This window comes from Bacillus rossius, chromosome 2, assembly GCF_032445375.1.
Source record: "Bacillus rossius redtenbacheri isolate Brsri chromosome 2, Brsri_v3, whole genome shotgun sequence".
Classification (NCBI taxonomy): domain Eukaryota; kingdom Metazoa; phylum Arthropoda; class Insecta; order Phasmatodea; family Bacillidae; genus Bacillus; species Bacillus rossius.
Genome location: NC_086331.1, coordinates 95,878,635 through 95,894,431, shown reverse-complemented (window position 1 = coordinate 95,894,431; position 15,797 = coordinate 95,878,635). Strand labels below are relative to the sequence as shown.

Sequence of the window (15,797 nt, the reverse complement as noted above, 5' to 3'; positions counted from 1 at the left end):
TTTTGATTCAAAGCCCATTGCCCGCACAGCCATCCTCATTGATTAAGAATTCGTTGATTCATAATTAATAATCGCAAATATAACGTCTTGTTTGCATTAGTTTCTTCGTGTTAAAAGAGCCGCAACTGCCATGATATTTTGTTTAGCTAGTAATTTAAATGTAATTAATGTGAGAACACTATATTTTATCGGGGAAATTTTTCAATGCGTTAGCGGTTAGGTTGTAATTAAAAAACCAAAAAATAAAATGTGTTGTAAATTTCCAGTGTTCTTCTGCATCTATCGTTTTTAAGGCAGTGGTAAGAAAATATGATTTGTTAATTTTTGTATTCAATTTTGATATCAATGGTGGGGTATACAATCTGTTTCGAGTGTGATATTTAAATGCAGATGACCGACATTGAGAACTATTTGTGAAAATACCAGTATTATAGAAATTGTAGTGTTCTTTTATTTGGGACTGTAACTAACAAGTTACGACTGTCTGAAAATTGTAAAATTAAAATTATCAGTTTACTGTAAATAATGTACAGTTGTTAATTGTTTATATAAGTACCGGTGGCCTTTAGTTTCAAAAATAATTAAAATTTGTGTTATTAAAGCTGTTATTTTTTACTAAAAGGCTGAAGAAAATCTCACGTCTGGTGTAGATTGAAGCCAACATTCGTTAAAGCTACATTTGAATTGAAATATAAGAATAGTTAAGTGTTTATTCGAAGTTAGACTACACAATAACACGTAATTTTTAATTGTACTTTCTACAACATCTGATATTGTGGATTATAATCTTATATATAACACTAAAACAAAAAGTAATTTTTCTATGTTTTTCTGTTATTTTTATTATTTTTACTAAGCCTCCAAAAAATGTTATCTTGAAACGGTTTACATAGAAAAAAGAGCGCCTGTAACTCAGTACATGTGATAGAAGTGATACTTATTTGGCAATCCAAACCTCGACTCGTAAGTATAACGTAAGGGGTAAAACGGCAGGGAGAGAAAAAGTGATAAAGAAGACCATTTTTCTGAATAAACATAAATCAACAAAATTATTACTCATTTCAAAATAACTGCTCAGGATATCAATAATTATTCATCAATCAATGATTAATTAACAATAAATATTACTCACTGTTGAAATACAAAAAACATAAAAATTGTTTTTTATTAAATATCACAGCTAGAATTGATTCTAATAATTTAGTTTATATATTTTTTATATATACTGTGTATAGATGTGATCGAGCATTTTTATAGACTGATTTTGTAGTTATGCAAAACCAACATATCATTTAGTTATAGTGCAACAGAGTCTGTCAATAGGCTAAATAGTTGTACTGAAATGCATTCAAAGGCAATGATAATAATCTGCCGTCGAATGAATGAACAATGAACACATGTCCGCCGCTCCGCGACGCGAAAAATAAATGGCACGGACCTACCTCAGGGTAAATTTTTACATTATAACCATATTGCCACAAAGTGAAAATAAAAACAGTTAATAATCCACACACGGGATTTATTTAACCTTTTTAATAGCATATTCTTAGTTGGACTTAGCATCTTTACACGCTCTTGGGCTCATAATTATAGTACAGGTGTGATATAGTAAATCAAATAATAATACGTGACAAATAATTACCCTGTCAAACAAAAGCGTGAAAAGCATTATATCAGCAATAAATATTTAGTTACACAGCTAAAACAATACTGATTTACACAAGTAATTAAAGTAATAAGTATTAAAAGAACACCATTTTCTTTCAAATATGGCTCGTGACGCGGTGCAGAACAATAAGTTCAAACCCCGTTGTGTTGCCCTCTGCCCAAATCGGGGTGGCGTCAGGCGCAGGCGGGTCCCTACCACCGCGACTCGCCTATCCCTGCAGCACGGCAGGGTTCAACCTGAGCCGCACACCTTCACGTGGAGCCCGCGGCCCCCATGTTCTCTGCACCGTCCGCAACCTTTTAGAATTAGAAAGCGTTTCGCAGCAATGGTTCACGAAAACGTTACATTAAAATACGGCCTTGAAATTTTACCCCCGTCGTGCCAAAAAAAGTTTCACTTCAAAAAATTTAAAGGGCTTTATCAATCATTATCAAAAGGTTTTATAAATAATACTCACCCAAAATTATGTACGTAATTAAAAATATGCCAAATATAAAAAAAGCCTGAAAACTATAAATTGATAGCCACACTCTCTAACTGATGTGAATGGTATATAAAACTAACTTTTGTAGAGTATAATAAAAACCCTTAAAATTGCTTAAGAAAACACCCCCCTCCTCCTTCCATGACTAAATTCTGTGAAATAAAATCCGGAATTGCTATAAAATGATAGATTAATTGGCAATTAAATTTAATATAAATACGTATCTACAAAATTCTGCGTCGAATGTGGTTCCGGATATTTAAGTCGATATGTTCCATCATAATACACAAACATCATTGAAGATGTCTATTTTAAAATTTTCACAATTTTAACTGAATTTAACTGCAGTTTTAAAGAGAAAATTCGTTTTCGTTTCCAGCAAAAAAAAACCGCAACCCCGTAGCGTCGCTTCACTAAAATTTGCTGGAGATTGAGGAGTGGGTCGATTTAATATATCCCTTTCGCATCTTCGCCATCGAGTGCCCCACTCCTAATCGTTGCAATTTTCTTTACACTCTGATGAGCCGTCGCCTTCACTTACCCCATCAGCTGTTAAGGTGTTTAACTTCGAAATATCTGTTATTTTTTCGACATTTTCCTGGTGAACGGTTTATATTCTGTTCATACATACCGTGTGCAGCGCTTCAGAAGGAACTATGCGATTTGAAAACCGCTCAAGGTATCTGTTTACAAAAAGCATTTAAGAATAGGCTGAGGGCGGAAGAGTAGTTGTGATTGTGGTATTTCAAATTCAAACTATTATTTTTTGGTTAGTCAAAAATGCTAAAACTTGTGAATAAATAATTATTAGAGACCTGCAAAATTCGCGTATTCATTTCGTGATATGCTACAATTCAAATAATCATACCTTAGCGCTGCTTCTGCAATTGGTTCAGTGTTAATCTGGATTAATGAGGGCCAATTAGAGACCCTCGCTCAAGAAAGTGTCGAATCACAGACACTCGGTCGAGACGACTCACAAGTCAGCAGCCAATGAACAGGTGGCATTTGCCCGAGTGTGTAGAGTGTAGTAGAGTCTATCCTGGAGGTCATTGAATCCGCGAATTTTGCAGGTCTCTAATAATTATTATTTTTTTTTTTTTATAAATGTAACTCCCGGTGGAGAATGTTGAAAACACTGCGCGCTCCGCCACATGATGTGAGGGTTGGCGGTGAGACCTCCCAGCGCCCAGTGCAGGTGGCGTGTTGCAGACGGACGCAGACAGCCAGACAGTGCGCCAGCAAGAGGCGCGGCGGCGCGCGCTCGCCAGGAGGCGGGTCCAGGAGTGCCGGCTGCGGCAAGGCACTCCGCCGCCGGTTCCCGGGCGACGCCACGAGAAGGTGCAGACAGAGAAGTTCCTCGAAGATGTAAGCGTCCAGCGCTGTCCGAACTCCTCCCCTCCAGTTCGCTCGCCGGCTGTCGCCAACACAGCAGTATTAGGCCGGTATTCCACTGAAAAATATTTTATAAAACATCTTTTATAAAACTTCTTTGACCAAGATTCTTTTATAGTGTAATAGGTCATATTTTATAAATTATATATTTTATAAAATTTATTTTATAAAATGTAATAGGTTGGCATTACATTTTATAAAAGAATTTTATTGTTTACATCGATTCATGGTAGTAAATTTTAGAAATGTCCACTAAGCCCTCAAATAAGTACATTTGGAGTGTCTGGAAACGACAAAAATGTTGATTGCTGAGTATGAATGTAATGAAATGCTATACAGTGCAAAGCACGAAGATTACAAAAATAATTGTGATTAAGGTTAAGAATTAATATACATAGAAGCCAAAAAAAATTAAATCTTTTTAGTATAAAAAATGGGGGGGGGGTGAATCAACATGACCTCTAACAACGGGGCCCACAGAATGATGTGGGGGGCCTGTCATCCATAGTAATGTTTTCTTTAAACAATTCAATGTGGTTAATAAGTTTAACTGTTTAATGAACACTTAATACACTACAAACAATTAAATGCTATGCAATTACTAACTACTTCTTTGACAACAATATTTTATGTAGTGTACTTGACAGCCAAGAACTTTTATAAAATAAGCACTCATCCAATATTTTATTAAAAGATGGAAAATATATTTTATAAAAGATGTTTTATAAAATATTTTACAGTAGAATACCGGCCTTAGGAGGCCTGCGTTGTTCGGCTGTGCTGTCGGCGCCGTGTTGTCGGAGCCCCTGTTTAATGTCACAGCTGGGTTCACATTGGCGCCGCTGTACTGTCGGCGTGTTGCAACTGTCTCGTCGTCGTCCGTCTGTGCTGTGTTAATGTTCTAATCATTCCTCCCATTGAATTCTCTGTGCTCTTTACAATTTTTTAACATTTTGCACTGGATGATTTCAACTTGTTTTCTGTGTGCTTGCGTGATATTTTTTTTTTCTTTGTACGTTCTTGGGGTTTTCTCCATGATATACAGTGCAAACTAGCAATTGCGTATGTCAAAAATAATGATTTAAATCAATATTCCACATTACAAGATTCGTTCAAATAACGTTAAGCTTAAATGTAAATGTATATTTTTTTTTTTTGCAGATCATTCTTAGTACATAGACGTGTTTGGTTAACCGAAGAGGAATGCAATTTTGGGATTATAGCCTGTTTCACATAACATGTCTCAAATTTGCCATTTTTTTTTTAACGTAATACCATGTCACTTGCAAAGAATCGCTTGATATTTGTTTACGAGCACTGACAAGGACATACAGTTGTTTACAAACAGTTATGACATTAAAGCCGTGCCAGTTTATACGTGGACCATTTGTACTGCTTTTAAAAACTGTGAAATCAAATACAAGTTACATGGCAAAAACTTAATTTTACTTTGTGTTAAGTTGAGATTCCATTGGAATAACCAATACTAATAAAAGTTTTAATGATTGAACCTTCATCACTTTTCAGCATCCGAATAAAAATAGGTAATGAAAATTGCTGTTTTTGTAAATTTTAACTACTCCAAAAGTTAAACCCCTACATTTACCTAACCTGTCATTAAGTATTTTGAGCTGTAGTGATAATTGTTTACCATTGATGAGGTCATTTGGGGTAGTGCCACAAGGTTCGACTAAACATGTTATTGCAGAAAAAGTTTAATATTTAAAAAGTAAATGTTTCTTTGCAAGTTGTCTCAAAACAATAGAATGAGTTAAGTCAACATGTGCAAATATCAGAACCAATGATACCTTTGTCACTGATACCTTTCTCATATGAGAAAATTTTGTGGTGCAAAATATTTTTATGCTGAAAGGACGAGAAATGAAAAGTATTAATAACTTTGGGATAATTAGATATAATTAAGAAGTCTTGTATTATGTGACCTTCTTAATTATCAAAAGTTACACAGAAAAAATTCCTGTACTTTTACAAAAGATTCTTTGGAAACAAATTGCCAAGAAATAGTTTGTAGTAGCTACAATAAGAAATATATCATATATTTGTGCAACGTATTGTTATGACAATTTTTGCATAAAAGCAATAGTCTTTTTAAATAATGGTGATAATTTCTTACGAAAATTGGCACTCAATTTTATATTTTTATTAATAATTTTCATTCAAAATTAATTGTTTTAACCATGGAAAAGATAATCGAATTTTAAACAACTTGAACTTATTTCTGTTTTTTTTTTTTTTTTTCATTTTTATAATTTGTGCAGTTCATACTGGAAAGCTACTCAGGGAACTGGTCAACACAAAGCATTAATTGCTGCGTAAGAAACCGAACCCAGTATTACAACGAACAATGTTATGTAGTGACACAGTTTTTTTTTCATGTAAATGTACAAATTACAAATATGTGTAATTTTACATGAATATTTATGTTCCATTTCCAAAAAAAAGTTACAGTGTAGTAACTGACAGTTACAAAATTTTAATTTTTTTTTTATTTCTTAATAAACCTATTGGGGAAGATGAACTGTACGGTAGTTTTGTATTATTTAATATATAAGTTAGCCTTTTTATAACGTCATTTGATATTTTCTAGAAAAAAACTATATATTTCTTGGGTTTAAAACAAAGAGTGTTATTTTGATTCTTCATTTGGTATGTGTCTGCACCTGGCCACAGTGTTCGCTTGAAGATTCACATGCTACACTTTCATTTATGCTCTTTGGTATTGGTCGTGGATCTGATAGGTAGAGACCTGAAAAATTCGCGGGTTCATTACGTGCTATACTAAAATTCAAATAATTATACCTTAGTGCTGCTTCTGCCAATGGTTCACTGTTAATCTGGGGGACTGAGGGTCAATTAGAGACCCTCACTCATAGAAGAGTCAAATCACAGGCCACCCAGTCGTGACGACTCACAAGTCAGCAGCCAATGAACAGTTGGCATTTGCCCGAGTGTGTAAAGGATATTGGAGTCTATCCTAAAGATCATTGAACCCGCGAATTTTTCCGGTCTCTACTGATAGGTGATAATCATCCATGTCTGTGATGTTAGCAGCGTGAGGGCATGTTTGCTGTTCTGTTGTCGAAGCTAGCAGAACACCCTCCAGACAGCGAGGCCGGGGTGCAAGCTGACTTGCTGCTTCACACTTCTCCTCCTGCGAGCCTGCCCGAGATCCCCACAGCAGAAGCAGAGACTCAGATATATCCTGGAGAAGTAAGATTTATTGCTGTGTTTCACAAACATTTAAAAACCCACTCATAAAATATAAACATTATTTTTTTTTTTTTTTACTTTTGCCTTGGAACAGTCTAGAAGCAACACACATTTCGCGGATTCATTGGGTAGCAAAGTAGACTTGAAAAAACATATTCATTTGTTTCGCGTTGATGATTGGACTACGGTGCTTACGCCCTTGAAGACCGTGAGCCAGTCATAAACAAGGAGAACGAGTGGTAACCCCATCTCTTGTAACCCGCCAAAGTATGGACATTGTTTCCCACCAATAAACATTCTTTAAAGGTTTAACTATATATGGGCACGTTAAGTCTATCCTGGAGTGAAATGAATACGCGAAATAATTGTGGAGCTAATCACTTCACAAATAAAAATGTAGAGTGGACAAAACTAGAATAAAAAATCCGTATGTTGCTAAAATATTTTTGGAGTAAGCATAATTTTAAAGCAATTTCAAAGAAATAAATAAGCATATGAAATGCTGATGATTCTGACATAATTTCTGCTTCATCTGGATAATAGTTTTAGTTATCAAATAACAATTATGTTCAAATCGTAAGTAATATCAAAATATATTATTTTAATTGTTAAAAAGTTAAAGCATTGCTTAAAAACTGTTTTCATTCAAAATTATCCACATTTTACTGCCGTACAAAATTAAATTTGAAATATATTAACTTTGAGTTTCCTTAATTTTCTTTTTTTTATTTATATATTTTTAATCCAATAGTGTACTTTATAACTCACATACAAACGTACAGTAACATAAAAATACATGCAAGTTGGTTTTTCTTTTAAATCTTGGCCTATAAAACTTTAATCTCGTTGTAAATTCAACAAACTTGTATATAAATTATAAATACTATATTAACTTATATATTAACATTAATAAAAATATATTAATACTAAAGTCAAGCGTTTTTCATACACTTAAGCTAACCCGTGCATGATTTAGTTTACACAATTAAAACAGGTAGTAAAACTAAAGAGGGATATTCATAAAGTAAGATCCGTTTAATCATTAAAAAATTAACTCGTACAAAAACGTTAACTTTATAACCAAAAGAAATTTACAAGGATGTGAATATACATTTATTATTAAGTTTTAAAAGAACAATTTAAAGGAATGCGGGATGGTTACCTTTGACTTAGGATCTTCGTTTGTAATAGGGACTTCACTTATATTAAAATCTGCTTGGTTCTAGGTTATGACTTCAAAAATTATAGTTTCTTTCAATTACTCAAAAAAACTTAGTTATACAACGCAATAATAAACTAACGTTAAAATATCCTATTAAAATGTGTGACTCGTTGGGAATTTCAATTTTTTAAAAGATAAACACGTTTATTACTGTGGATGTGGACTATCTCGATGGATTAAGCTCAAGATATTTTACTTTTACGTATATATCACAAGTTTCCTTCGTTAAATAAAACGCAAATTCTCTTGTACTATACTTCTTTGAAATAATATTATGTGTGTACCTTTCTGAATCATCGCATCAAGGAAAAATTTACCTCATTTTTTTCCGGAGCTACAAAGAATTCTTTTTTCAATCGACAACACTTAATTTTCATTATTTTTGCAAGTAAAGTGTAGAATAAAAATATAAAAAAGTCAATTCCACGGGTACCATTCTTTTAGAAACAATGGCTTACATTTTTTGTTTATTTTCAGTACTTAAGTAAATTGATAGCAACATGTTTGTAGTTTAGATATAACAAGTTTTCTATAAGTAAAATGAAAAGGCTGTAAGTAGTTTTTATATATAAAGGATACAGTATGATTCGATCCACATAGAGATATAACTTCTGAAAAAAAAAGGTGGTAGGCCTACGTTTTTTCCAGAAAACCTTCGTATGTTATATATTTAGTTCTTTTGAATTTCCTAAATAATATTCACAGATTTATTTACTAAGAGTTATCAGTAACAGGTAAATACGAAATTGTCTTTGTATTTGTATTTTTAAATGGCTGAAAAATCCATAATTTTTAAAAAGCAGTTAACTGTGAAAAATGTAGTGTCATAGAAAAAGTACAGGATATAAAATACTTAGGTATAGTGCTCGACTCTTTTCTAAAATGGGATAAACATGTTTCTTATCTTACAAACAAGATTCGAAAAATGGTGTATAAATTCGTTGAACTAAGATCAATATTATCTATTGAAGGTATTAGACTGGTTTCCTTTGCTATTTTTCAGTATGTTATGGAGTGTGGTATTCTGGCTTGGGGAGGGATGAGTAAAATGTCAATTAAGCCACTTATAACAATTCAAAAACTTATTTTACGAGTTATTTTAAAAAAACACATGTACGCATACAAGTAACTTTTTAAGCTATTAAATGCATTTGATATTAAAAGATTGTTTATTAGAGCTGCAATAATTAATATGTATGAAAGGGATAATCAGTTAAATTATATAGATCATAACTATCCTACACGGCATAGACAGAACATAAATTTACAAATACCTCTATTTCATAAAACAATATCAGAGATCTTTAGAATTTTTGCTTCCAAAAATTGTTATTCTTTCTGGAAAACTAAAAACTAAAAATTATTTTCAAATGAAAATATATGTTAATATTTGGCTAGATAATTTAACTGATGAAGAGATGGCTTTAGTATTTAAGTAAGTTTTATATATGATTATAACTTTGTACCTGTACTTTACTTAAAATACTAATTTATATTGAATTATATTTTCATTTATTCATGTAACAATGCTATAATTTATACTTTTTTGTTTATACATTATATTGAATTTTAATAAATTGCTCTTTTTAACTTTCATATTTATATAACTAATGTAAGGTATTTTATATATTTATTTCTCAGTTATACATTTACAAATGTTTACAATCGTCAAAATACCGCATGTAATTTGAAGTAACTAGATGCACTCACATACAAGCTTGCTTTCGTGAGTGCTAAATTTGCTTGTTAATTAAGTGAATATTGTTAACAAAGTGTAAAAAAAGGGGAAATAAATTATTATTATTATTAGTTAACAAGTAAACTATTTATGAATTATTATTTATAAACTGGCACTAAAATCTAAGTTCCAATTTCTCTGGTGAAAATTTAATTTCTGACGTTCCATATCGCGGTATATCGATCCTGCAATGATAAACTATAGAGACATGAATATAATGACTAAACTTTTTCCTGTCACTATAAAAACCTTATAAACATAAAATAGGATAAATGAAAAGTGTTCATTAAGTCGTTAAAATATTAAATTTTTATTAAACGTTTTATTTCAATTAAATTTTATCCATTTTTATATATTATTTCAAAAACTTATATTAAAATTGTTTTCTAATTTAAATGTTGAAAATTTTGAATTAAGAGTCATGAAAATGTACATATATATATTTTTTAATTTAGATAGAATTGAAGTTGTATCTCTGGTCTGACACAAAAAAATTATCAAGCTGAATGTACATAGTTATGAATTTTCAGTTTCTCTTTCTAGAGCTGCTTACAATTACAAAATTAAGCGTTAAATTTTCTAAATAAAAAATGGTATTTTTTAAAATAGCAATTTTTGTACCCAGCTTTGTAGAATTTTAAAAACTTTAAATTTTATCTCAGGAAAATGTGAGCATTAAAATATGCATCAATCTTCCTGTTTACATATAAAATCATGTAAACTTGTTACTGTTTCCAGTTGTTCGACTTCGAGTCTGAATTAGAAACAGCAGTGCTAAGTCTAGTGTCAAAAACAATAGAAGAGTCGTTAACGGAAGTTCTGCATGAAGAAGAACTTGAGATAATGCGTACTCACCAGCGGCAATACAAACATAGACAAGCTAACACGGATGCGACTGTTGCAGAAATGGATAACCACGAGGTAAGCGTATATAATTTGTACTTTATTTATGACTCGATTTGTAACAAATTTTGTAGCTTTAAGAAATTTTAATACTAGGCATGTGAACTTTGCTAAATTTTTTAATATTTTTAAATACAATAATTTTTATTTGCATACGAAACACCTTTTATTTAATATATAATTTTGTCTGTGAACAGTTTTTTGCAGTAGTTAAAATTGCCATTAGATTATATGCAGCCAAAAACATGAATTATTTTTAGACTGTATTTTACTATACTGCAGAAATATCAATAATTTGAAATATAATTCTGATATTAAATAAAAATTAAATTATATTTTCAATGGATACTTAAAATTTTCACCTTATTGCATGGCAGTCACTTTACTAGTCACTTTATAAATATCACTGGAATTTTTCAAAAATAACCTTAAGTCAGTTGTAGCAATGACATTAAATTTATAATCTAGAACTAAAAGAATTTCCTCCCTAATCGCTCAAAAACTAGGACTTTTTGTTTAAATTACCGTAGAGTTTGTATAAAAATTCACTAAGATCTTCAAATTCATCACGTTTAAACGTTATAGTTTCTGTGAAAATATATAAAAACCCAATTAAAATTATTTTATTATAAATAAAGTAGTTAAAATTTTCATTATAAAATAGGTCAGGAAATTTAAGTTCATGCATTTTCATTTCACCTTCGATTTCTCTTTTACCAACTTTTTTTTATTTCCTGAACAAAAAATATATATTTTTCAAAAACATTTATGTATTTTTTTATTATGTTTTTAAAGAAGCAAATTTTTTCCGTACAAAAACTCGTTAGTTTTTTCCCTCCAATTCGCAAGAGCTTTTGCATTTTACAATAAGCGATTTCAGTTGTGTTTTCTTTATTCAGAAAAAATGTATGTGAACATATAAAAGTATAAATAATGAGTGTTTATGTTTTATTTAAATAAAAATGTACAATAGATTCTTAACTTTTACGTAATTTCTATCAATATTTTACTACAACTATTTGAAGTATGGTATTTTAAACATTTAAAATATTTTCTCAGTGAAAAATGTTTGCTGAACATTTAAAGATACTCAATATCACTTTACTTAAGAAACAAACTATACAATCAGTAATAAGTTCACTCAGGCTTAACTGAATTCATCTGAAATAACGTTTGAAAAATATTACTCTCTGTAAACTGGGAATTGAAGAGCATGTTCAGACTCGTTCACGTTCAGTTAGGCTGGTATGTATTAAAACCGATTAAAAGTTTCATGTATCAAATTTGTGTATGATAAAATTTGTTAATTTTCTTTTATTTACATCAAAAAAACGTTTTAGCTTGATAAATAAATAAATATTCTTCGAACAATGTACCAAACATTCCTGCGTAGACAATTTTAGGTAAGTTAGTACTAAATTATTTAACTATGTTTACTGTTTTTTATACCAGTCTGGTCCTCAATTTAACAGATATATATATATATATATATATATATATATATATATATATACACACCTACTTTATAAACTTGAGAATAATGTTGTACAAAACTGAATTAGAGCCCTATGATAGTTCAATTTATTTATTTTAAAAATTGTATAACTATCAGCATCCATGCCTACAGATCACTAGGATCAATAAAATACTAGTTAGGCGTGAACTATAAGGATATTGTAAGTAAAACTTAGGCAAGGTTCCTGATATATTTTTAAGCGTGCATCAGATACAGCTCAAAAAACTGCCAACCAACAATTTTTTTTAATTTTCTGTGTTATATTAGGACAACATGAAACCTAATAAAAAATTTAAAAATTGAAATTTTTTAGTATTTTTTTGATTACAAGAAATAACTTTTAAAATCTAGGAAAAAAACCTAAATTCTTACGTCAAGTTAAGTTATTATTTTCAGTGTGATCAAATTTTCACAATATTTAGATGATTGGCCTTTATCTGTAAAATTCATTAAATGCTGGCGAACAATAAACATTTTTGATAGTTTAAAGATACAGTACCGCAATAATAAAAACATTTTAGAAGAAAGAAAATATCATTTCCCGCTATGGTAAAAAAAATGTGACGTTTAGAAGTTTAAATAAATGTACTTAGAAGTTCAGAATGGTGGCAGTCGAGTAAAGAGCTTGCTTTTAGTCAACCATCCACTCTCAGCCCTTGAAACTTACCACACAGTAGGTTCTGATGCTGTTTCTTTCGTTGGATGAGGGTATACCACTTTTTCTATGTAGCTAGTACAATTTTTAAATAATTTTATAGAATAGATTTTTTATAAAAATAAATTATTGCGGCCCGTTTAGGTGTTTGATCTGAGTACATCTAACGATTTCTTTAAAATATAACTATAGCATGTATTCTTATGTAACAATTTTACGATCAAGTTCAAAGTGACCAAAAATGCCGAAAATATGGTGACATTCGATTATGGTTTCTCGAACTCCACAGTTTGAATCTTTTGTCACAACACCTTTAACTAATAGTTAAGTATTTTTCTCAGATGAGTTTACACTTCTAGCCAAAAAAATGTTTAAATTACATAACCTACAAAATTCCCAAAATTAAATTTTTTTATGATTTATTCATGGAATTTGACAGGTCATTGAATGCTTAAAAATAATAAAATAAAACTTTCATAAATATTTTTTTAAATTATTGTACACCCATTGTTCTAAAGTTTAAAAATAATAAATATATATATATATATTCCCAAAACATTTAAGTGCATACTTGCAAAAGTTTTGTTCACAAATATGAGTTTAATGTTTAGTTTATGAGCTACATTTCCATACCCATAATTTGATTACTAAAATTGGCATTAAAATTGAGCATTCTTGTTTATATTTCGAGTCACAAGATCGATTAGTTTATTCACTTTCCTGGATAAAGCACACATGCTAGGATTTGAGAGTTTGATCCACAGTTATATGTCGTAAGGTATTTAGCTCAGGAACTCACTCATAAATCAACCTAAGGCATTTTCTTTGAGTTCAGGGACACGTTACCTCATGCATACACAACAATCTCGCGGAATGAAACCACATATATTCGTCTCGCCATGCAGGACATTAACATGCGACCAGGGACACTGCTAAATATTTGACAGTGGTGTCATGTTCCCACGCTAGTGTCACATTAGAAACCCTAAATTTTCACTACGATTATTTTATTGCGATGAACTTTTGCTAGGTGAAACGGACAATAGAGTATATAGAAAATGTGACTTTACTTTGTAATCTATTTTTTTTCTCACGTTTTGGAAATCGGACTGAAAATTTCTGCATAAAAAAATACAGTCAAATCAGACATACCTGTAGAGAGTTTCCTTAAACTCTAATTTAATGTTGTAATATATGGCCACGGTTACTAAACATTACATTTGTTTTTATTTTACTATTGTCTGCTATTAAGTTTCATGACCGACAAAGCTTCCCCTGAAAAGTATTCTGATTTAATTTAATTTTGTTAATACTGTTGATTATCTAGCGCCCCAATATTGGCTGCGATGGTGCTAGCGAAATGCAAATAAAATGGATAAAAATCTGTTTTAAGTCGGTAAAAAATCTCACTACGACGATATGCCGCAAAAAAAACTGACTTAGAATTTACTTCGAATACATTTGGCAGTAATTTTTGAATCGACAACAGTGCATGGATTTTCAAATTTTGGCTTCCGTTTAAACTTAATTTTTGAGTTTTAAATAACCTAAGTAATCATTTCCAATAGTTCTTTTTATCATTTTATCCAATGTACCGACCTTTTCACCTCAAACTATTTTATTATTAGTATCGTTTTGGCAAATAAATTTAAATTCAATATAAATGTAAGTTTATTTTAAATCATTTGGATTTCACACCTTTGTTAATAAAAATGGGATAGGTTTGGTTTTATTTGGTTAACGAATATGGCTATATTTATAAAATATGTAGTTCTGTATTTTCACATAAGCATCATTGTGGGAAAAGAAGCAAGGAGTGAAAAGTGCGGGAGCTTTGTTTTTGGAAATACGAAGCATAACTTCTAATAAACTAATAGACAATATAAAAAATACATATCTGAATTATAAATTTCAAATAAAAATGACATATTTCGAAAATCTTAAAATAATGTTAGTATTTGTAATATCTAAGGTGAAAATATTAAAACATTCTGAACATAACGATGATCAAAATTAATGAAAATACAAGTGTAAACGAAGGCAATTTTTTTAATAAATTTAAATAGGCGCGTGTTTCATAATGCTTTAAATTAGCTTCCTCATTAAATTAAAAGAGTTAAGTGTTGTTTATTCAATGTAAAATATAGCTTCAAATTTACTAAAACGGGAATCATAAAATCGGGTACTTAATATTTACTAAAATAATCAGACACGCTCTATCAATCTTCAGTGGTATTTTTATGAATTAAAACTGTTAACATTAAAATTGTAAATACGTTTGTAATAGCAAATTCTTTTGGCCCATAATTTTCTTATAATGTGATATCCTGATTTTGCGTGAACTAGTATGCTATATACTGATTTAGTGGTGCCCATGTAAGTATTTATTTTTATTTTTAAAATAAGTTTCACATCTGTTACAGTTACAGCTAAAGAGGTGTTATCTTGAAAAAATATAAATAAGATAAATATAAGTTGATAGTTTAAACTATGATTTATAATCATTGGTAACTTTTTAATTAAGTTTAAAAGGATTGGTAAATAAACATTTTTTAACGTTCAAACAATATTCAAAACCTGTTAACCGCTTTTGGGATAGAATTTCACAAGTAGTAAAATTAATATGTGGCTGTTATATGTTTATCAATAATACAGAACACCTGACTACCCACTGGATTACCGTCAGATATTTCATTTATGTTATAAAACAAAACCTAGCATCTTTTCAACCCTTTCGCAGTCGAATAAAGATAAAAAACAAAAAAATGGTTGTGTGTACTTATGTACGCGCGTTAGAAGTTGTACTTATTTTTTATTTAAGACACACATCCTTTTGAAATATACTGAAACAAAAAATAATCAAATAAAGTATTCAATATTAATATTAACATATGCATAAAATTATTTTAATAATTTAGTAAAATAATTGAGATTAATTCTAATTAATACTAAAAAAATATGTATTCTGAATGTTTATACTATTT

At 30.3% G+C, this 15,797-nt stretch overlaps 1 protein-coding gene across 1 annotated transcript in view; it reads left to right on the top strand.

Moving 5' to 3' along the window:
- LOC134528929 (radial spoke head protein 3 homolog B-like) overlaps window positions 1-15,797 on the top strand; it is an 84,355-nt gene that overhangs the window by 35,814 nt on the left and 32,744 nt on the right. Inside the window, exons 4-6 of the mRNA XM_063362598.1 lie at window positions 3,366-3,521; window positions 6,654-6,779; window positions 10,478-10,660. Of these exons, the coding sequence (XP_063218668.1) occupies window positions 3,366-3,521; window positions 6,654-6,779; window positions 10,478-10,660 (465 nt within the window). The remainder of the gene's footprint in view (window positions 1-3,365; window positions 3,522-6,653; window positions 6,780-10,477; window positions 10,661-15,797) is intronic.